The sequence below is a fragment of the Clarias gariepinus genome, chromosome 7, assembly GCF_024256425.1.
Source record: "Clarias gariepinus isolate MV-2021 ecotype Netherlands chromosome 7, CGAR_prim_01v2, whole genome shotgun sequence".
NCBI lineage: Eukaryota > Metazoa > Chordata > Actinopteri > Siluriformes > Clariidae > Clarias > Clarias gariepinus.
The window spans coordinates 34,868,585-34,892,088 of NC_071106.1; the positions used below are offsets into that span (position 1 = coordinate 34,868,585).

Below are 23,504 nucleotides of genomic sequence, written 5' to 3' on the forward strand. Positions count from 1 at the left end.
CACCCCATTTCTTCCCTCTTTTTCTTATACATACATCCATATATTTCAATGTTCTATCATGCAAGGGACTTTCTATTCTGGAGATTCCATTTCTGTTCCATTACGCACATAAAACCATGCAGACGAAAAGCCCATTTATGTCACTGAGCGTGAGTATTTTCTTGCTTTATACACCGTTCAGAAAGGTTCTTTGGGGGGACCATGATATCATCTTTATAGAAAGGAAAAAATATTCTTTTTATATATAAAATCTGATTGGCAAAGATTGCATAATAATGATAATAATGACTGACAGCAGTTGAATTCTCTAGTAAGGTGCCATGTTTTATGCCAGTTTCCATAGGTTATCATTATGAATATCTTAATAGAATATGTTGATCTTTGTATAAAGGGTGTTCAAGCCAATCCAGGACTTTAAGCACAGTAAAGTGATGAGACACTTAGCCACAGTACCACATTGGAATGGTGCAAACATTTTAAAGAAGATCATACTGTACGTCCATAAATGATGATCCCAGTTGAGGTGGCTCAGAGCCCACTGAAATCGTTCCTGTGAACATTCCGCAAGTAGAAAGTCTGATTCTTAAAAATCAGTGGATAATTTATTGCCAACATGCAGAAAATACATACAGTATTTGTCTGAAGCTATTGTACATACAAGCATTTAGCAACTCGGCTGGGAGTTATTGCCACATCCCTCGTAGAGTCCCAAACCCGCTCCAGGACATTTCCCAAATGTTAAGCCATTAAAGGAGTCCCTGGGAGGCCAGAGTTTCAGATGTAAAGCAGGCATTCCGATCATAAAGTTTCCAAACTTTCTCAAAAGTTTTTTTTAAAAGTTGATTTTTTTTTCCCTGAAAGAGAAACCCTCTGTCCTAAAGTTCAAGCTTAAAGCAATTAGACTTTTCTTGGTGCGTATCAACGTGTACGCAATTTGGGGATTTATAATTTATTAATACACAGCTTATAGTCAACACTCTTACAGTATATATCATCATGTATGCTGTTCATGTTTTGGTGAAAGTTCTCTAGGGCCAAGATCCAGATAGTCATCTTTTATCCAATTCCCTCTCTGTTTAAATGTCACATTTTAGCTTGGCCATTATACTAATTACATCGGTTGCTTCCCAACATCTTAATGTGCGAAGAGGAAAATAAAACGACAAACAAAGTGTAATAAAAGATGGTGATGTTAGAACCAGGCTTAAGGGGTTTATAAGCTGTAAAGTGCCAGATGTCTAGTTTCAGAATTGATGGGTCTTTGGATGCATTTACATGAACATTCTCAAATAATATGAATTTCATCTGGATCAAGGTGGAAATCCTTATTCAAGAATGTTTTGTGGTGGGCATGAACGTTTAAACCATAGTGCTGATTGGTGAGAAGATATTAATATATATTTCATAGCACAACTCTGTCACTACTTTTGGCAATTCACATGTTTACAGTATATACTGCCTTTCCAAAAATAAATAAATAAATAATAATAATAATCACACACTCCAAGATTTTACTGACCACCTTTAGCTTTGATTAAAAAGATTCCTCATGCTCCTGGAACCACTTTTACAATTTCAATCCTGGAATAGTCCTGTTCCATCAGGGAAGAAAAAGCTCTATTCATGATAACCTGGTCATTCAGTACATTCAAGTCATCAGCTAAGTGGCTATCTTCTCTCACGTGGAACATCAATTGCCTTGAAATGATGGCTTCATTTCTGGCCCTGAAACACTTCCTCCAGCAGTTGAGAGGCTACCATGTCCTACTGCGGGTGGACAACACTACGGTAGTTTCGTACATAATCACCAGGACGGACTGTGCTCGCGCTGCTTAAATAAGCTAGCGCACCAGGTTCTGCTTTGGGCACAGGACAAGTCCCTTTCCCTCGGGGCAATTACATTCCAGGGCATATGAAGTTGGGAGCTCTGGAACCTGCACGAAAAATCACTAGAGGAACTTATGCCCTCAATGGCGGGTATTTGAAAGTTGGTGCATTGCGAAACATGTAGACCCAGTCCACTGCCGAATTGTTTCAGTGCTGGACTTTCTGTAAGAAAAGTTGTCTTCGGGCTTATGCCCTAGTATCATCAGAATGTACGTAGCCACTATTTCGGCTTGTCATGTTCTGACTGATGGGGTTTCTGTGGGAAAGCACTCTTTAGTTGCCCGTTTATTCGTGGAGCTAAACGGTTGAGGCCGTCCCACTAGAGCGACAGTCCCTTCTTGGGACTTAGCGATTATGCTCGAAGGTCTGGTTGACACCCCTTTCAAACCACTAGAGTCAGCGCCTGTCGGGCTTCTGACCCTTAAGATGTTTTTTCTTATAATTACTTCTTTCAAGAGAATTGGAGATCTGCAGGCTTTGTCAGTGTACCCATCCTGCCTAGACTTTGTTCCTGGGCTAGTCAAAGCTGTTTTGCATCCTCACCCGAACTATATTCCGGAAGTTCCATTCTTGACCATGCATCCAGTTCTCCTCGAAGCCTTCTGTCTGCTGCCTTTTACAGCTCCAGAGCAGGAAAGGTTTTACTTACTGTGTTCAGTACGCGCTCTTCAGATTTACATCCACTGCACTAAGTAGTGGCGTAAGTCAGAGCAGCCTTTTTTATGCCAAGCGCTGTCACATCGGGTAAGAGATGCTATGGCCCTAGCCTACGGGGCGCGTGGTCACACTTTGCCTAGAGGAATCAGGGCTCATTCAACCTCATCTATTGCGCTGGAAAGAGGTGTCCCCTTGCAGCAAGTGTGTGATGCGGCAGGTTGGTCCTCTCCGCACACATTTGTCAGATTCTATAGTTTGGATGTTCATGCTACTCCGGGCTCACGGTCCTTGAGTCAGCCTCCCAGAGCTAGGTCTTTGACCTTGGCTATTGTGCGCACACGCAACACAACCTTCGGGGTCCAGGCACTTGCAGTGCGGCGGCATTGGTATTCTCGTTCCCATAGCGTTTCCACGCAGCATCGAGTTTAGCCTTTGAAAGGAAACGTCTCGGGTTACTTTGCTGTAACCCTGTTTCCTGAAAAAGCGGGAACGAAATGCTGCGCTCCAATGTCGCACTGCTTGCGTGACTGGACGCCCTTTCAGACAAAATTGATCTGAGGAATGTTTCCGGTGCCCTTCTATTTATAATCCACAGGTGCACTTCATCAGATGACGTCACCTGACTGAGGTTATATAAGGCAAAAATTTGCCGTGTTTGATACGCACATGCTTCACAACCGGCAACACAAAAAGACGCAGCATCTCAACCCCGCTTTTTCAGGGAACCTGGTTACAGCAAAGTAACCCGAGACATTTTGCATTTGTCTATGTTCTGATTTTTTATACAGATTGCACACTCACTTATTCCTGCAAATAATTACAAATAGGGAAGATATTGATTATTACATGTTTTTAACTGATAGAAATGTGTTTGTGTGTGCATGTGTGTGCACGAGTGTGTGAACATCCGGAGAGATTTCCACTTGCAGTTTCCATTTGCACACTCACAGCTCCAAATATAAGGCAGCAAATCTACATGGAAACTTCCTTCCGAAATGTGTGCATGTAATTATAACAGAACAAAAAAGGAAACACAAGGAAGTGCAAGAAAGACAGTGAAAGAAATTATCATCAGAAAGGAACGAGTATAATATATTCTGAATAGAGCATTCGATTACAGTGTGTGTGTGTGTGTGTGTGTGTGTGTGTGAGTGCTGGGTCTCCTGAATTATCTTTCAAATGAAAGACAAAGAAATGGTTACCTTGCTTTAAAATAATATTCCACTTTGATTTTTCTTTTTGATATATTTCTAAAATTTACAGTATTATAAATAGCATTACATACACCAATTCCAAACAACAGTAAAAAACATTTAAAACAGCTGGGCTAAAATGTAACTACTTTTAGAAAGAGTCTTCATCATCAGTACTTTGTATCAAAGCTGTTTTCCGCCTTGAGAAAGTAATCAGGCAACTAGTCCAGATGCAACTATTAATGGATAAGAAAGTAGGATGTGTCTTATACCAATAGAACTACCTTGTAGGGATGACCAAACCTTTTTCAACATATTCTTTGCCATGCCCATCCACCACAATAATCTGATCGAGAATTGTCATGTTGCAAGAATCACAGCAAGTCATTTGTCCAGGTGTCTCCTTCTGATCTCATGCAGTTGTAAAAAATTAGGATGGAATAGAGCAAGTACTGCTGTTGCTGTCGCTACAGTAGCACCTACTGTAGTTTTCTACTCCATACAACACAACAGATGGGCTAATGTACCATAAGACCTCCAGTAAAAGGGTCTAGGTTATTTGTTTCGCAAGAACCCAAGGCTTTGTAACCCATTGGACAATCATCCCTTGCATTTCGCTGACCCTAACCCTAACCCTAACCCGAGCACCTCAAACATCAAGATCCCTCCAAGCCTTTAGTCATTAGCATTTAGTCCAGCAAAGTCCATCTATGATGTAGGAAACAGGGGGTTACTTGGAGTTAAACTTTGGGCTTTCTATGAATGGCAGCACTGGCTAGAAGTAGTCCTTTAACCCCTTTGTAACATAAACAGATGACAAAAATCTTTAGTATATACTGTATACTGCGGTAACAGCTAAAAGACTCATACATTATAACTCCAGGCTATTTTATCTCCCATGATTAAAGTATGTCTAGGCAGACTACCCGTCTTATAAGTATCTATTGTAATGCAAAGAACCCTGTGTAATACCAGACTCACAATTTGTGGGTGCAGTCACTTGGGACTTGGACAAAGAGCTTTCCAGTACCTTCAAGTTTTATGTCACCCAACCTCAGAGACTGACTAATTACCTAGACCTCTAATTAACTATCCCCAGGCATTTGGCACCCCTGGACTTACAGGACTGGTCGCAAGCGCATTTTGAAGCATAGTTCTCTACCAAGCCTAATGTACATCAAATAAAATTTTTTGGGTTTGATTAGTTTTACCAGTTTTATCGCTGACCTTTGCTGACAAATGTTTCAAGCCACTGGATCTTATCTCACTGTCTGGCCTGCATTCCAAACAGCAGAGCTAATTTTTCATCATGTATTCAGATACTTCGACATTGTAGAGCACATCGTATGTGACCCATGGATGCAGTTCTCTGGATCTGGTGAACATCTACAAGCAAACTATTAGGTCAAAAGAGCTAATCAAGACATGGGGAAATTATTAAAGTCATACTGTACTTAAGAGGGTTGTTACAAGTTTCCCCTGGGCTGAATATGCCCAGAACTCACTCAGGCACTCGGGAACACAGAATACTCAGGAACACCAGAAGACAACGTTCAGTGTTTCCTAGAGTACAGCTGCCTCTCTTTTCCCATAGAATCCAACCCCATGGACTCCCCAGCTGTGGAAAGCTAGTTCCAGAGGAGCAAACATGAAAGGTAGCAAGCCTACCTGGTTTTAAGTGACCTGATTTGCATCATGCAATGTATTTGTCATGGGTGTACCAGATTTGGTGCTTAGCTACATTTTCCAGACCGCGATGCAGCCTAGAGATATGGCCGTCAAAGACTCCAACTCCCCACCTACAGTACAGACATTTCAACCACGGTACATACAGTACAGTGCGTATTAAGGCCATGGAATACACATACAGCACTTCTGCAAACTCTGATTCAGTTCTGTGTCTGACAGGTCTAAACTACACCTTGAAGTTTTAGTTCAATTCCATTTCTGGTTTTGATCCAGTCCTTCCCTGAGTCATGTTGTATGCTAATCCCTGACCTTGGCTTTTTTCATGTTTTGAGACTTTTTTTTTTTTTGAGAAGTTCAATAAAACCTGCTTTATGATTAAACTTTTTATCAACATCAGGTTGATGATAATTATTTACAACTTTCTCCAAATTATTGTTAATTGAAATCACGTCAGTTAGAGCATGTGGGTTGGAATGGTACGTGATCTGTATGAATAATCTTCTCCATGTTTGCTCTCTAGGTGTGATGTTTTTAATTCATCAATATAACATTGAGGGATTTTAGGACACCAGGGGAATCATGTTATCACAGAATGATCAGGATCAGTGGTCTGTGTTGTCGATTTGCCTGCAGCACTTTTCTTTATTCTCTCTGACTAAACAGCATCTGAAAGAAATTTTTAGATTGCCTCAGGGCAACTCAGGTGCATGAGAGGTGGCTAACACTCTTGTCTGCCTGTCCATCAATCGTTCCCTTCCTCAGCATTCCTCATTCCCTTTACGCACCAGCAGGAGCAGACAGTTCTCATTCAGTGTTCTCTGGTCCAGCCCCAGCCACCCACCCCACCCTCCTCCAGTCATTCCTTTCTGCTACAGCATCTCAATCTGTCTCTTGTGTCCTTGCGGTGTCACACGCGCTGCAGCCTCGAACAAGGTTTAATATTGGCATTGTATTTCATTCTCTAATCATTATGTCTATGCTTGCATCCCCTCTTAGTAGTGAGAGCACCGGGGACAATATCTATTTAATTATTTTAGATTTTGTAATTGTAATTCAGTAACTTCTCTTAGTAATACTGTATTATATTTCTATTTCAGAGGTATTCAGGGCATTCCCTATTATATATATATCACTGTGATGCCTTGAGGATGGAAAAGTGAAAGGAGATGAATTTATCAACACTGTATGCTGACATTGCAATTATAAATGTGTGTAACCATGTGCTTAAGCTGCCTAATAAAGTTAATGCATGTTACTGCTATACGTTATCTTAGCTATGACTTCTTTTTGTTTTAACTTTGTCAGTTTAGCGAATACTTTTAGGATTCCTCCACCCTGTTAACCTTCTCCGCCCTCCATCACTCTTTACTGATTTCATGTTTCAGAAGCCTACATTTACTGGGTCACTGCCAGTCGTCAGTTTCCTGTTCTCACCTCTCCTTCCCATCCTTTACATTCCCTTTCTGCCTTACTTACGGCCTCCCTTTCTTTTTCTTCATCCGTCACATTTCTTTTTTTTTTGCTACATGTCGAGACACATTTTGCACAACGAAAATAACACTCTCAAGATTGAGGGCAGAAATGGCCCATCTCACTCTCAGCATGTCCTCTTGCATGTCTGACGGAAATATTCCGAAAAACGGACAGAATTCATCTGACTCGACAACAGTGTATAATTTGTTTGCCCGTGCTGCTTCCTGTATTGTAGATGAAAGGTTTCCCCATGTTGTCAGGGGTCTTCTGGCTCTTTTACTGTAGGTGATAACACATCCAAATTGGGTGTCTGATTTAGAAGTCTGAAACCTGCGGACAGGATGATGCATTCTGGTCAACGGTCAAAAACCTGGTTAAGCTTGTTTTTTTTTTGTTCTACATGTGTTTTTGTTTGTGTTTTACATATATCCGATGGAATAATAAGGTTGAGAGTTGAAAAATTGGTTCCAATGACAAAGCAGGATACGGCATATACAGTATACAGTGTACGTCTATAACTATGTACAGTGTAGTCTATTGCCAAAGTTATTGTTTTTTAGCAGATTTGCATGTCATGCCACTTTACATTAGTAACTACGAATGACTTTTATCAGTCCCCTGACATCACTACGTCTTTGCTCATGTAAGTTAAAACACAGTATATTCATGCGAACATTCATTTATTTTAAACAGTAGATGATATTTTAGCCACAATTTGCTTTTGCAGTTAGTTGGCTGTATTTTGTGAAATCCAAAATAAGGAATAAAGCCATATGCAAAGTCACATCAAATGAGATCTGCCCCTTCTCATGCAGGTCCATGTCAATATCAGATATATATCTGATTTAGGACCATATACTGTGTATGAAAGTGTCTCAGATCTGATCTGAAAAACATCAGATTTGTGCGTTCAGATAGTGATAAAAATCAGACCTGTGTCAAATTTGGGTAAAAAAAAAAAATCTGATTTGAGTCACTACATAGGTTATAGTAATGTAAACGTACCCTATATGTCCTGAATAATGTAACTTTCTCCTGTAGCAATGATTGATGATGGGAAGGCATAGCATTAATTGCTAAAAGGGTTTGAATAGATAAAATAGAGCTCAACATCAATTTTAGGGTATTAACAGTACATCAAGACTTACTACATAAAAAAGTCAAAATATTTGTTACAGATTTATTACAGAAAAGTAATTTTCTTTGAACATCCCAGCCAAGATATGGCACCATTTGAAGCAAAAAGGCGATGCTGTGACTAAAACCCTTAACCTTCAGTAAATCGAAATCTTAAAATAAAATAAAATGCAGTGCTGAACTTAGGAACAAGTCTTTTCTTGGTAAAGAAAACCACCTTCACAACTGTTGTCCAAGCTAGTAGATGCAAAGGGTTTACCACCTGATACTACCAGTTAGTAAGCCTCAAAAATCTACAGCGCGGGCTGGGAATCTGGATCCATTGGAAAAATTTAAATAGACAGGCCGTAACTTTGCGGCACTTGTGGTGTTGGATCTATAGATCTGAAATACAAAGATAAATATCATGTTTCATAAAAGGAAAAAAATACCTAGGGTGCTGGGCTTTTGGCTTACCCTGGAGTTTTGAATCTAAAGAAGAGATTTAAAAGAAAAGAAGTTTTAGGAGTCACCCATGCAGAAAGTCCCAAAAATTTGTAAAGTAAAAAAAAAATTGTTTAATTAAAACTTTATAGGTATATAAGTACAGAGACAGTAGGCCGGAGAAAACGCTGGCAGCTTTTTTCAGAGTTACGTTTGGGGAATTGTCTTAGCGGAACAGAAGACCTCAACTGCCAAGTGTTAATTAGGGATGTGGAGAGGAAGTGTAAGGAGGCGAATCAGCACCACTTTCTGCTAATACCATTTGGGGCTGGCATGTCACAACACGCTGCTTAACAACACACGCATGTACGCACATGTGCACAAACGGCATACACATTAACCACTTTTGTGTGGCACACATTCTTGTTAACTTAATCTGGTTTACAAAGTAAAAAACAAAGCAAAAAAAAACATTTCTACCTTTCTACCTCATCCAACTTTAGAACTGGACTATCACTGAGCAGATGTTATTTTGATATATTTTCATTTTTATTAGATGAAGATGCAGCCATAGTTAGAGACAGCAGCTCTTCTTTCTCCAGGCACAATTTGTGCTAATTATCTTCTGGCCTTCATAAGTGTCAGTTTTTGAGCACAGCACTGCTGTTGGCTGGATGTCTTTAGTTGGCACTGTTTCTCAAATTAGCAGTGCGCCTGAGGTCATCTTAAAACCCAGCATCACTGCTGAATGTGTTGTATCAAACCAATGCCTTGCTTAGTTCCTGATAATTTGTGTAACTGCTGGTTATTATCAGGTTAATTGTGGTCCTTGGTGTGGTCCTTTTTTTTTAATGGATGGGGGCCACAAAGAAAAGCTACAACTTGTGGAGGACATAGAGTACATGCAACAAGATAAATTACTCAAGCTTTAAATAGAAGAAGAATATTCAATTATTTGTCACATGTACTTTACAGCACAGTGAAATGTCTTCTTCGCATATCCCAATAAGGAAACTGGGGTCAGAGCGCAGGGTCAGCCAGTTTACAGCACCCCTGGAGCATATAGGGTTAAGGGCCTTGCTCAAGGGCTCAACAGTGGCAACTTGGCGATGTTGGGGCTCGAACCCCCGACCTTCCGATCAGTAACCCACAGCCTTAACCGACTGAGCCACCACTGCCCACATAAAACATATGTCCACATGAAACGTAGCTTGTTTCATTGTAATACTTACGATCCAAAAAATCCCAACTACCTTAATTTATGCCTGGTAGTCAATGATACACTATATGGACCAAGTATTTGGCCAAATCTGCATTGGTCATTGTATTCAAATGCATATACTTCAATCTGGAGTTGGTCCCCTTTTAGCAGCTCTAACAGCTTCCACTCTTCTTGGAAGGCTGTCCAGAAGATTTTGGAGTGTTTCTATGGGAATTTGTGCCCATTTATAGAGCAATAATTGAAACCCCTGAATTTAATAATTAACAGGTTTGGCGAAATACTTTTGTCCCTATAGTGTATATCAAGATCTCTTTAAGCATTTAACCTATATTGAAGTCAATATAGTATATATTAGTTTTTACATTTGTAATAGAGATGCACCAGTCAGTTGGCCAGTGACCGAAATTCCAAGCCTAATTGGCTATTGAAAAGGATTTAACTGCTGAGCATGGCACATTTGAGGCAGTAAACCGTCACTGTTTCTTTATAATCCTTCTGCTGGCTCTCTAAACTATTCACACATTGGTATCCCGTGTGAAAGGAGTAAATTATTTACAAAGATATTTTAAAAATAACAGTTATAGTGGATAACACAAGAGGGCGACTACCAAAACAGTAACAGGACAGGGCAGTAAAAATTATAATTTTTTTGTCTAATTTAACTGTTAAATTTAAATAAGTTAAATGTTATTAATGCACTTGTATATTAAAAAAATCTAATATAAGTTTTGAGAATTTAAATTTTGCAAGAAATTTGCATCTGCATACGAGGCATTTTTGGCATACAAAAAATTGTGCGTATGTCCGGGAGCCGTTCAAAACTTGTTTGCATCAGTGGCAAGCCGGTTTTATTAATTTTCCCAGGCAGAGCATGGTTTCTAAAAAGAGTCAACCAATTATACCAACATTGCCTTAGACATGTGTTCAAAAGCTATGTCATTTTTTATTATTTTTTGTAATATTGGTTATATTTTTGTGTGGTTAAAACAGATTATCTCCATTTAGATTATTTCTTATGGAAGAATTTGTAACACAATATGTGTTTTCACCTTAAGAACTCACCTTTAAAACAGATAAATTTTGTATGCAGAGGTTTCTCTGTATTTTTTTTTAATGATATAAATTAAATTGGCAAATAGATATTATGATATTATAATATTATAATATTGTATCAGGTCTCCCCTGGTGAGTCTCATCCCTAAAGGTCATATGGGTGTGATGCTGACGTCTGCACATCCTTGTGTATTTCATAGATAGTAAAGCAACTCCTAAACATTATAAACAGCATGATACAAAAAAAAAAAAAGAAAAAAAGTTCTCTCCAGGCCTGGGCTGGTTATTACACTATATTAGATTGCTCCATACTGTTCATACTGTACAAGTGGAAACCAGGACTAATTTACACGGCTTGCATGGCTAATTTAGTCTGAAGCTTGATAATAAAGTAAGTGACAAGAACTGGAAAGTAGGCTAGGGTGAAACAAGTGTAGGGTTCAGTTTAAAGTTCCTCCCCTGGAGGGATTTTTTTTTCTTTTTCTAAGAAGCGGCAATAATGCTCCTAGATCCCGGTGCAGTCCTGTCTGCCTAAAAATATTCTTTTGGCAACAAGCGTGATGGATTAATTCGGGTGGATTAATTTTAACCACCATGGTGGATAAATTTACATGTGAATGCGCAGTTTATGAACCTCATGTAAAAAAGAAACACACACACAGAACAGAAAGAGAGAGAGAAAGAGAGAGAGAAGTATATGTGTATGTGTGTGTGTGTGATTTTGTGTTCTGTGCTTCTCTGACTAATAGGAATACGCTGATTACACATGATTGTGTGCGCTCCCCTCTGAAGAGCTTCGCTGAAAAAGTTTATATAGGCATTGCTGTGATTAGCTGAGTGTATTGTACAAGCTCTACGTCCTGCATAGCTCATAAAATAGGTGTTTTGTGTGTGTCTATGTTTAAAAGAGAGAGAGAGAGAGAGAGAGAGAGAGAGAGAGAGAGCGAGATGGGGTTAAAATGCTAAATAAATAAATCTTTAAAAATTTTAATAAAATGACTGACATCTCTTTCAGGACATAAATTATTCATGGTTTATTTAGTAAGTAAATTTGCATGTAGTGTTTGCCGAGCAAAGGCGGAGAGAAGGTTAGATCGTGGGCTAAAGGGTCTGTGTGTTGGATTGTAATTGTGTATTTAAGTGTGTCTGTGTGTGTGTGTTTCACATTGGCTCCCTCCTGGGAGGTTCGTACTGAATTGAGTTGACTGACAGACAGAAGGCTGTTCCCCTGTGACAGAAAAGTGATTACCACTCTGAGGCTCATAATGAATGGATTTTCTCCCGCAGGAATCAGGAAGACGCTCTTCACTTCTGCAGGAGTGGGGAAGAGGCAGACAGACAGACTGATAGTCAGACACACATATGCAGACAAATAGAAAGGCAGATGAATAGACTAATACGTAATTAGACAGACAAAAAATAGAATAAACAGATGGGCCGCAAAGCAGCAGTTTTTTGCCCTGATTTTCTGGAACTGTATTAGAATGAATTAAACCATTCTATGATGATGATGATGATGATGGTGATGATGGTGAGTGGAAAGTGCTGGGTAACACATAATTTCAGTATCTCTCATAAGTTTAAAGGGCATGGCATAAGCAGTGACATCATTCTTATTCTTATTAGCCCTTGTGCCATGTCGAAATAGGCGGAGTCATCTTGGAAGAGACCACTCCCATAAGATAGAAACTTTTCATTCTTATGCAAGAAAGACCTGATTAGTCCGAGGAATATTACATTGCTTTGCAGTGACTTTTCAATCTTATTATTCCCAATGGGTTTTGTTTTGCTACAGATGTTTATGGTCTTCTAGTAATATGAACATTATATCGCCACCAAGCTACCAAAGCCACGATTACTTTTTAAGGTGCAAACTTGATTTGCAATTTCAAATGAGATGGTTTAGTGCTTAGCATCACACCTCACACCTCCAATGCCCCCATCACCTCCGGCAGATTATTTTCCCTGTAATTAGTGGGGGTTTTTTTTGGGTTAAACAACAATGATTCCAGTTACCTGGTTAGCTAAAGTCATGCCTAGCAGACAGCTAGCGGGTGTCACTCAAATCGGCCATGCCCATAATCATGTATAATTTTATGTCTTTTACATGAATGGAAAAGTTAGCTATGGAGAGCAAAACTTTTTTTGTACCACATTTATTTTTATTTCTGCAAACTTAGCAAGTTAACATGTGGTTCTATGGGGATTGACTCACTTTTGCATCCAGCCCCCACTGGTCATTTAAGGAACTGCAAGTTTTGGAACTCACTCATTGTACAGTATATACAGTTCTGCTTTATCCGGTATACAGGGTTTCTGAAAGACTTAGGCCATCAGGTGGGGTACAGGGCACATACACACACACATTCACATACTATGGGCAATTTGGAATCTGCATGTCTTTGGACTGTCAGAGGAAACCGGATTACCCGGAGGAAACGCACCAACCACAGGGAGAAGATGCAACCTCCAAGCACACAGACCATAAGGTGGGAATCGAACCCGAACCCTGTATGTGCAAGGTAACAATGCTAACCTAGGTAAGGAATGACTACCTTTTCAGAAACTAAGGTTGCCCCTTTATTTGGCACCCCTCCTTGTGCCCTGGAATAGACTCCATGTCCTTTGTGACCCTACAGAGGAAACAGGATACTGACAATAGATGCGATATAAAGTACAAAATGTATTTTCACAGGTCAAATCTGAAGCCAGCTGACACAAATATTATTACAAAGGATAAGGCTTTGATTTTCAGTAAGGACATTTTAATGTCTATTGATTTTAACAAGCAGTGAACATGTTGCTTCATCACCATTACAAAAAAATGTAAATAAAAGTGTGATAAATGAAAAGTCTCAGCATAGAACCAGCTTTTTAGTGTTACATAAGGCTATTTGGACTTTTACGTTTGATCCACTTTAGCACAGCTTCATTGTGTGTGTGTGTGTGTGTGTGTGTGTGTGTGTGTGTATGTGTGTGTGTGTGTGATGGGGAGTGTGGTTAGATAGTGTGTATACACTCCTGGAATATGATCAAAGGTCAGGCATTGATTAAAAATCAACAGGCACTTCAAGAAATAAGGCCTCTCTCTCTCTGTCTCTCTCTCTCTCTGTCTCTCTCTCTCTCACTCACTCTCTCTCTCTCTTACTTTCTCTCCGATCTGTGAATATATAGTCATTGCCTATTCGATTGGCATGCACTTGTCATTTTTTTATATCTACAGTATATTATATTTATATTTCCCAGCAATGTAGAATACAAAAATATGGGACACTTGCCTTTATATTTTATATTTCATGTTTTAATGTGAGTCACATACACTTTTTTCCCAGTGCAAAGAATCTACTGTATTTATAATATTTGCTATACAGCAAGTCTATTTTTATGCAAATCAGAGAGTAAATGAGGAAAGAAGAGGAAAGACTATTCATTTGCCGAAGATATGAGAAGAACAAAGCGACGAGAGGAGAAAAATAGACATGCTGTATGAGATCTTATTCAGCTGTGAGGAAGAGCCGAGACTCCTGGGTCAAATCATGAATGAGACAAAAGAAATAGGGGGAAAAAAAGAGAAACCGATGAAGAGGTGGAGTTGAGAGCGAGGGAGGGGGAGAGAGAGAGAGAAAAAGAGAGAGTTTGCTTTTCAGGCTAATTTCAGCTGCATGGAGGAAGGCGGCCATCTGATCGGTTTATCCTGTCGTTTACTCTGATGTGTGTTTGTGCTCCAATTCTGAAGATTGTTTCATATTTCACACCGTTACTGATGTAGCCACAGGCTGTTGTTTCTCTATATGGGAATAGTGGTGAAGAAAATAAGAGAGGCAGGAGTTCGGGTATTGGTGGAGAAAGAAGAGTTGTTGGTTTATGTAGGCATTTTGCATATACCACAACATACTGTAGCAGAGCGACATCATTACTTGTATGAAAAAACTATTTGGCAATTTGGGCATGGCAATTAACCTAATAAAGGAACCCAGGGCAAGGGGAAGGTGTACCCATTGTCCAGAAAAAAAAAATTGAAATGTGAAGCTGGTGGTATAATTTGCGTAACATGAGAAATAATAGGAAATTGCTATCATTAAAAAATAGTTTTTCGCCAGTTAATAAATGTTTGTGATGTGTGCTTGATATACCAAGTTTTGTGCAGGTATATTTTTTTTTATATTAAATGAAATAATAATTAAATAATTAAAATTTTGCCAAAAATATGATTGAAAAACGCCCTTCAGGAAGCGTAGAGAACTATTCCTCAAGACTACATTAAAAATACAAGAAAGTCTGTCTCTTTGAAAGCAAGAGACATAAAAAATCAGGGATTATTTACTGTGAATACTGATCAGGGCACAGTATCATTTAGCCAGAGGTGGTGGTGTAGGGGTTTGCACTGTCGCCTTGGTCTTCCAGGGTCTTGGTTCGACTACCGGCCAGGTTCAATTCCTGTCTCTGTGTGTATGGAGTTTGCACCACCTGTGCTTGGTGGTGCTCCAGGTACTCCAGTTTCCTTCCACAGTCCAAAGAGATGCAAATTAGGCTAAGTGGCGCTCCCAAATTGTCCATACTGTGTGAATGTACAAACATGGGAGGTCCTCCCGTCAACATTCACATGCATATTCAGTTGATATTGATATGTCTGCTACAAATGCTCTGTGAAGCCTTCGTAATGACTCTAATCTAAGGTACGGTTTGTTTTTAACAAGCTTAGGTCTTGTTTTCATGGGATGGTTTTTATGAAAGTCAGTTTCTTCATAGTCATGCACTTGACAATACTGATCTTGCAAGTAACTTTTCCAGAACAGCTGACCATCATGCCTTGAAATAACAACTGCTGTTGCTATTGTTGGTCATTGCTGTAATTCCATATGTGTTATTTTATTTGTTTTTTATTAGTATTGTACAAGAATTTAGAAAATAAATACTAAAAAATTAGATGTATCCAAACTTTTGACTGAAAGTCCGTATAATGTCCTTGTGCAGCATTTATACACCATCATAAGTCCATCACAGGGCACACACATACACACATTTATTCAATTTGGGAACGCCAGTTATCCTAATCTGTATGTCTTTGGACTGTGGGAGGAAACCGGAGTTACCCGAGGAAACCCAGAAAGCATGGGGAGAACATGCAAACTCCATGCACACAGAGGCGGGAATCGAACCTGGATTGACGGTGCAAGGTGACAGTGCTACCCACTAAGCCAAAGATTATTCAGGATTAGTTCATTGTTTAGTGCGCAATGTTGAAGTAGAACAGAGAGATGGGATTTTGGGGGGAAAATGGATGTGAGAGGTTGATCTGATGTTGATTCAAAAAAGAAAAGTCTTGTGCAGACCAATATGATAGAATTTCTGGGGGAAAAATATTCTGAAAAAACAAACGCTTTGTTTGCAAATGTTTTTCTATTTTTTTTGCTGAGTAATCTTTTTCTAGTCGTATATCCGTCCAATTAAATGCTATCTACTGCGTACACACCCCACCATCTGCCGGTAGTGGATCTTGCTTGACGTAGTAGCTCATTATGGTACAGTATATTCATGATTTTTCAGAGTTTCTGTTTTAGGATCTGTTTCTTAGTTAGAAAATGAAAGGCTGCCGTTCATTTCTTTCAAAGAAGGTGGTATTTGTGCGAGTCATTGGTTATATGACATGCGCTTTTCCCGACTTGTATCACGATTTCATCCTTATTCAGAGTATAAAATTTGGCACATATGCAATACATTACTGCACAGTCAAATTCTTTCTTCACATTTTCCATCCTAGCTGGGGTCAGAGGACAGGGTCAGCCATGATACTTCGCCCCGGTGCAGATGTGGCTATTAAGGGCATTGAGCAAGGGCCCAACAATGACAACCTAGCAGACCTGCTGCTTGAAGCACTGACCTTTTGATCAGTATCTCAGTGCCTTAACCCTTTTGAGATACCACCACCCCTAGTATAACCGTATAAGTACAGTATATGATAATTTTTCAAATGGCATACTGTGTAGTTAACACTTTAACTCTAATGTTCATTGTCCTTCTTTGAAAGCTAAAAGTCAAAACTTTTCAATGTAAGAAACGCCACGTTGTTTTCTGTTTGCGGAGTCATATTGATTTGACCTCAAGCGCAGAACCCTGGGGAACTCTGAGAAATTAAGGAGAAGATCCTGAGTTCCTGAGAAGGATTTCAGATTTAAAAGCACGATTTCTTTACAGAGGTTATAAGTTCCAACCTCCAGTCCAGTGTAGTGGAAGTCTATCATTGCGATGCAGCAGATGCTCCTGTGATGACCCTGTGTTTCACAGTGCAGCTGATAATCAAGCGTGGCTTAAACATGTCACTCAAATTGATGGGGTGTCATCGGCTAGGATATTGTAAAAAGTCAACAGTCACACTGTTTTAAAAGGAAATGTATTTTCCATGAGGTCAACAAGCATCTGATTTTTTAATTTGATGGATACATGCTGCATAATATTGTATGTGTATGCTACAGTATGCGCAGAGACACACACAGACATACATGCACCTATGGGTCCTCATATCGGCGTGTGTGTGTATATGTGTGAATGATGGTGGAAGATTGCACAATAAAGTGTGAGTGTGATGCCGAGGAAGAGCCAGGTTTCTGAGTTTTCCCTCAGGCACTGCTGTGGGCAGCTCATCACGGGGGGCTTCTCCTCAGGGAGCCAACACATCACACAGACTCATTAGAGAGCTCTCAGCTCTCACTAGGAGAGGAACAGGTCTCTCTCTCTCTCTCTCTCTCTGTCTCTCTCTCTCTCTCTGCTCTTTTCTTTCACATGCTGACAGGAGACGTTCACCTCATCCATTCTTCGCCTCACGCTCATCCCTACGCTTTTTATTGTTCTTTTTATGGGCCCTTCCGAAGATATTAGCATCTGGCCTGTTTTACAGCATTGAATATGACAGATTTTTTTTAGTGTTATACACGGCAGGACTCTCGGTTTCAGTTTTTCCCTCGGGTACGTTTGGTGCCCAACACTGAAACAGGGGATAATCCGTACATAAGCATAAGCATCATAAGTTTTTTTAAATGTTTCACTTCATTTTCCAATCTTAAGGGGGGTTCTTAGAGACAGGCTATTAAAAAGGGTCGCATTTGGGGAACATTAGTTAAAGTAAGTCTATGATTTATTTGCTAATAAGTAAAGTAGAAATTTGTTAAAGTTTTTCTGGAATTCAGTTGTTACCTCATTTATAGAGCGTACAGTGGGTGGGGCGTTCAGGTCAACCTGGGATTTTTGAATTAAAGCATTAAACCGATCGAAAATTACAGAAAACTTCAAACTTAAAAAAAAACTTCAGAGCCTCTTAGCCGCAGTTAAACATCTGAACCGCGGAAATATTTCAAAGAAGGCCGTACATCCGTGAATGATGATCTCGGCTGACTGCAGTTGTTCCCGTGAGCATTTAGCGAGTGGAACACCTGATTCTTGAAAAAAAACAAAAAAAAACAAAGGAACTCGTTGCCAACTTGCAAAAGAGACACATCTGTCTGTGGGAACTGTACACACAATAATTCACCAACACTACTTGCACATTACAGGAACTCGGGTTATTGGCAAAATTTCACAGGTTTAAAGGAGTTCCTGGGAGGCCAGTATTTTAGACATGAAGCAGGCAGTTCGATCATGACTGTGGTGTACGGAGGAAACTTTCTACCTTGATGGTATTCAAGTACTAGTGAAACGCTTGGATAAGTGCATTAGTGTAGCAGGAGATTACAGTATATGGAGAAATAAGGGGAGTTTTTAATCTCATAACTGTGTTTTGTTATTCTGCACAATCAAAAGTCCCAGTTTGACTTGAATGGCCCTCGGTTTTTGGGAAGTACTGTATAGCCACTGCAAATCTGGAAGTTAGGTCCACATCCCTGTACAATATCATAGTTATAGTGTAACTATGTCACACAATGTTGTACTTCGCTGGAGCAATTTAGATAATTAAGGAAGTTCAGACATGACATGGTTGCGTAGTGTTTAGCACAGTGGCATTGCATCTCCGTGGTCAAGGGTTCGATTCCCGCCTCGGATCTGTGTGTGTGGTGTTTGCATGGTACTGGGGTACTCCAGTTTCAGATTAGTCTAACTCCCCAAATTCCAAATTCCCCATAGTTGTAAGTGAAAGTGTATGCTTGTGTGGCTTGTGATGAATTGGTACCTCGTCCAGGATGCACCCCGCAAGTCCCCTGGGATAGCCTCCAGGTTTCCCACAACCCTGTACAGGACCAGCACCAGCGGTACAGAAGATAAATGAGAGTGAGAGAGAATTATAAACTGACTTGATATTAAAATTTTATACTTAATTTAAAAGTATCAGAGATAAATTTTTAATGTTAATGCATCTTATTAATGGCGCACTGTTTTGCGAGCTATTTGTTAGCTATGACTCCCACCCCCCTGACCTACACACATATACACACGTACATGCAAACACACACCCCCAAGGTCTTCCGGTACCTCATTTTTTTTCGAGGTGACACTTCATTAGCTGAACAACCCTATTAGGTATTGCTTTTCCAATGAAATTAACTTTCTCATGAACAGCAGGGAAGTCCAAAAAAATCCAATAAATAAGGCGAGGCATAAGCGAGCGGGAGATGGAGGCAGAAAGATCAGAGAAAGAGACTTAAGGCTTTCCACACTCGGCATTACAAATCATGCACCTGGACTCGCAGTAACTCGCTTGATAATTGCCGTATAAAAAAAAAAAAACACTTCATCCGATGTCTGGTTTTGTTGCAGTAAAACAATACGAAGTGAATTATTTAATACACCATGGCCTCTCACTCCTTATGCAGTGCTAACATCTCCATTTTCAACATAGTCTATAGTGACCGTAATCATGACATTTACAGTATACTGTATCATGACAACTATTATTAGTCCCTGTATTGAGAGAGGAATTACCCAACACACACATGACCAACTGGAATGTAATATATACAGTATATAAAAATACATGAAAATCCTAACGATGTATTGACTTGACTCCGTCCTCGGGTTTGATCGCGTAGCCGCGGCTTGCACAGGATTTACGTAAGGCCTTTGTTTTGCATTCGGAAGGTGTTTTATGCAAAAAGGTCAGCGGGAAAATATGTGACGGTGTTCTGTATGCTGGAGGGTTTCCACCACCTCTGAATAATTTGTGCTGTAGAAATCTTTATCACAACCATGAGGTATCAACACCAAGAGTAATAGATTTTAGATCCTAATTAGAGTAACTGATATCTCATAACTGATATTATTCCTTTACTCTAATATCCAATTATTTACTGTATCACTCTTCCTCTTATTTCTTTTCCTTCTTCTCCTTCTTCTAAGGCTTTTCAAGTTAATGTTAGGACATATGGCATCTGTCACAGAAAATGTATTTCCTTTACTATACAGTAGCATTTAGTATCAATAATAAAGCTTTCTTTTTTACTGTTTAAACAAAAAAATAATAATTTAGAAATTAAACTTGAACAGTATTTTAGTGAATGCATAAAAAAATCTTAGAATGTATACCATTAAACAGAGATCGTATCTGTGGATTTCATCATCATTAACTCATCTCGTTTTAATTCAGTTCAGCAACGCACACGAGACGCAGCTACAGGACTGACATACAGCATACAGATTAACTGTATTGAACAGTAAGGGGTTGCTAATAAGGTTGCAAGATGTTACACATGCACGTGCACACGCACACGTGCACACACACGCACACACACACACACTACACTTTATAAAATTAGCTGACAGAGATTAGTACACAGACTTCCTTTTCTGTCACTTTCTCTCACACTGACCATCCTTTCATCCACCTTCTGTCCTTCTGTCCTAATTGTTTAAACCTTAATAACTGTAATTTATTTTGCGTATATTTCCTTTTAAATTCATTCTTAAATGTAAATAATTAAAACCCATCCCAGTTTAATTTTCCTTTCTTCTTTATTTTCTTCCTTTGTGCTTTTTCCTCACTGTCTATATTTTCCTCTTGCTTCCTTCCTTCCCTTTCTTACTTGCTTTAAACTAACTTTTTCCTTCCATACTTGCCTGTTCTTTCCTTTATTTTTTACATTTTCCCTTTTCTTTTTTCTAATCCTTCCTTAAAGAATTAAACACATCTTCCCTTAAACTTAATTTACTCTTACTCTGTCTCTTATTTAATGTTTCCTTCTCCTCCATTCTTCTTCTTGTTTCCCTTCCCTATCCCTTACTTTTATTTTTTTCTTTGTCTCCCTGTTTCTTAATTCCTTCTTCATTCCTTACTTAGACTAAATTAATTAAAATACATCTTCTTCTTTTCTTTCCTTCTTTTTTTTTTACTTTTTCAATTTATTGAATCAACTTAAGTAATATTTTCTTTCTTTCTTTCTTTCTTTCTTTCTTTCTTTCTTTCTTTCTTTCTTTCTTTCTTTCTTTCTTTCTTTCTTTCTTTCTTTCTTTCTTTCTTTCTTTCTTTCTTTCTTTCTTTCTTTCTTTCTTTCTTTCTTTCTTTCTTTCTTTCTTTCTTTCTTTCTTTCTTTCTTTCTTTCTTTCTTTCTTTCTTTCTTTCTTTCTTTCTTTCTTTCTTTCTTTCTTTCTTTCTTTCTTTCTTTCTTTCTTTCTTTCTTTCTTTCTTTCTTTCTTTCTTTCTTTCTTTCTTTCTTTCTTTCTACATTTCCTCCAACCCCTCTGTCCTCCTTATCTTTAAAGCTTGTAACTATGTTCTTTGATGCTTATATAAAGAAAACCTTTGCGTTTATGTAACCCATGGTTCTCTCGCTCTTTCTCTCTGTCTGCAGTATAAACAGGTGGAGCAGTACATGTCGTTCCACAAGCTGCCAGCGGACATGCGTCAGAGGATCCACGATTACTACGAACACCGTTACCAGGGCAAGATGTTCGATGAGGAGAGCATCCTGGGGGAGCTGAACGAGCCGCTCCGGGAGGTGAGCACAAACACGCAAAGATCTCTGGCAGAATATTAGTTTTGTTTTTGTTTTGTTTTTTTGTATAAAAGCATTACAATTTAAATCAATTAAAAAATATCAGTGGCTCTGTTAATGTGATCAAAGGGATTTGAAAGGTTTAAGGATTTTCAATCAGCCAAATTTGACAAATCATGTAATTCCTTTAAATTTTATATAGATCATTGGAATAATTAATTTTAATTGAACCATATAAATGGAAAATGTCACAAGTGTGTCACAATACAAAGCCTGTAAATTAATTTATTACTCATATCTCCTTTTTCTCACGAAAGAACTGATATCAGTTAACCAGACATGGAGAAAATATGCTTTTATTGAGGTCATGATGGTATTTAAATAAAATGTTCAAAGCAACTATTGTTCAGTTAGGCCTTGTTCACACGGGCGTTAAGTTTTTGGATAAACGAACGTGCTCTGAACGTCCTAGACGTTTATGTTGCATTTTGTAGTGGCGTTTGATTGACTTCTACACTGGCGTTCGTTTGTCTCTGTCTAACGTCAGCCTGCAGCCCCAACTGTAGTTTGTGTGTTAACCTGTGGGGGCAGTGTGTTGGGAACTGGATATGAAAATCACTCTCTGACTGCACAACGTCGGATTAAAGGAAGGTTTTTTTGTGGTTTAAAAAACATGCGAAAATTTCCGCGTAAGTTTTTTAACAATTATTTTATTTTATTTTGCCCTTTTCCGCATTTCCCTATGTATAGCATGTAGGATCATGGGATATATCCGGTCCTCCGAAGCGTAAAATGAACGCGAAGAAAACGAACTAGAAGCGGTTTCCTTTCGTTCGTTGGGTTTTGAATGCCAAGAAAAAGCTGCATGCAACGTTTTTTTAATGCCATATAAACGCGCAGCCGGACAAACGCACGTCACCAAAGCCCGTGTGAACACTCTCATTGACTCCTATGTGTAGAAAACACTCTGCGCTTGATCCGGGCTCACCGGACGCTACGAACGGGAAAAAAACGCTCGATTTTAACGCCCGTGTGAACTTTGGTCAAAAGTTTACATACACGCCTAATGAACATAAATGTCATTTAGAAACCGGGCTTTAAATCCTTCTTGGCAGGATGATTTTACAACATGTATATTTTATACATAAGAAAATAAGCACAAAGATGAGGATTTAAAGCACAAAGTTTTCTGGCATTAACAGACAGGGTCAAAATTAATACAGGGTGAAAAAATAAACACGCCACAATTAATTTAGTGGGAAAAGTCTCAAAATGCCTTTTTATTTGCCAAATGCAAGGTCTTCCAACTTTCTGTTAGTGATCATGATTGACTCCAGCTGGTGACTTCTCTTCCAAGATAAAAACAGTTTAACAGTTTGGCAGCACTCATTGGATTGACCGACACACACTACAATGGAAAAGTCCAAGGAGCTCAGTGCAGATCTAAGAAAGAGGAGGGGAGATTTACACAAGTAAAGAATGACTCTTAGTTCAAACAATTGTACATCAGTACAGGAGGCGTTCAACTCAAACCGGGACTTGTGTTGAAATTTCAATGTCTTAAACGACATTTACAGATTGCCATTTACAAAAGACATCAAGCACATCACTGTGATGAGAGTCTTAGCCGCAGTAAACATTTCAATGGTGCAAAAATGTTTTAAAGAAGTCAGTAAATGGTGACCCTACTGAAACGGTCACCAACTTGCAGAAGAGACGTATCTGTCTGTGGGAACTGTACACACCGCTTGCACATTACAGGAACTGGGCAGGGAGTTATTGCCACATCCTCCGTACAGTCCTGACCCCGTTCCAAGTGATTTTTAAATGTTTGGGCCATTAAAGGAGTTCCTG

At 39.1% G+C, this 23,504-nt stretch overlaps 1 protein-coding gene across 1 annotated transcript in view; it reads left to right on the forward strand.

Moving 5' to 3' along the window:
* hcn4 (hyperpolarization activated cyclic nucleotide-gated potassium channel 4) overlaps positions 1-23,504 on the forward strand; it is a 112,800-nt gene that overhangs the window by 69,151 nt on the left and 20,145 nt on the right. Inside the window, exon 5 of the mRNA XM_053500500.1 lies at positions 21,507-21,653. Coding sequence (XP_053356475.1) covers positions 21,507-21,653 — 147 coding nt within the window. The remainder of the gene's footprint in view (positions 1-21,506; positions 21,654-23,504) is intronic.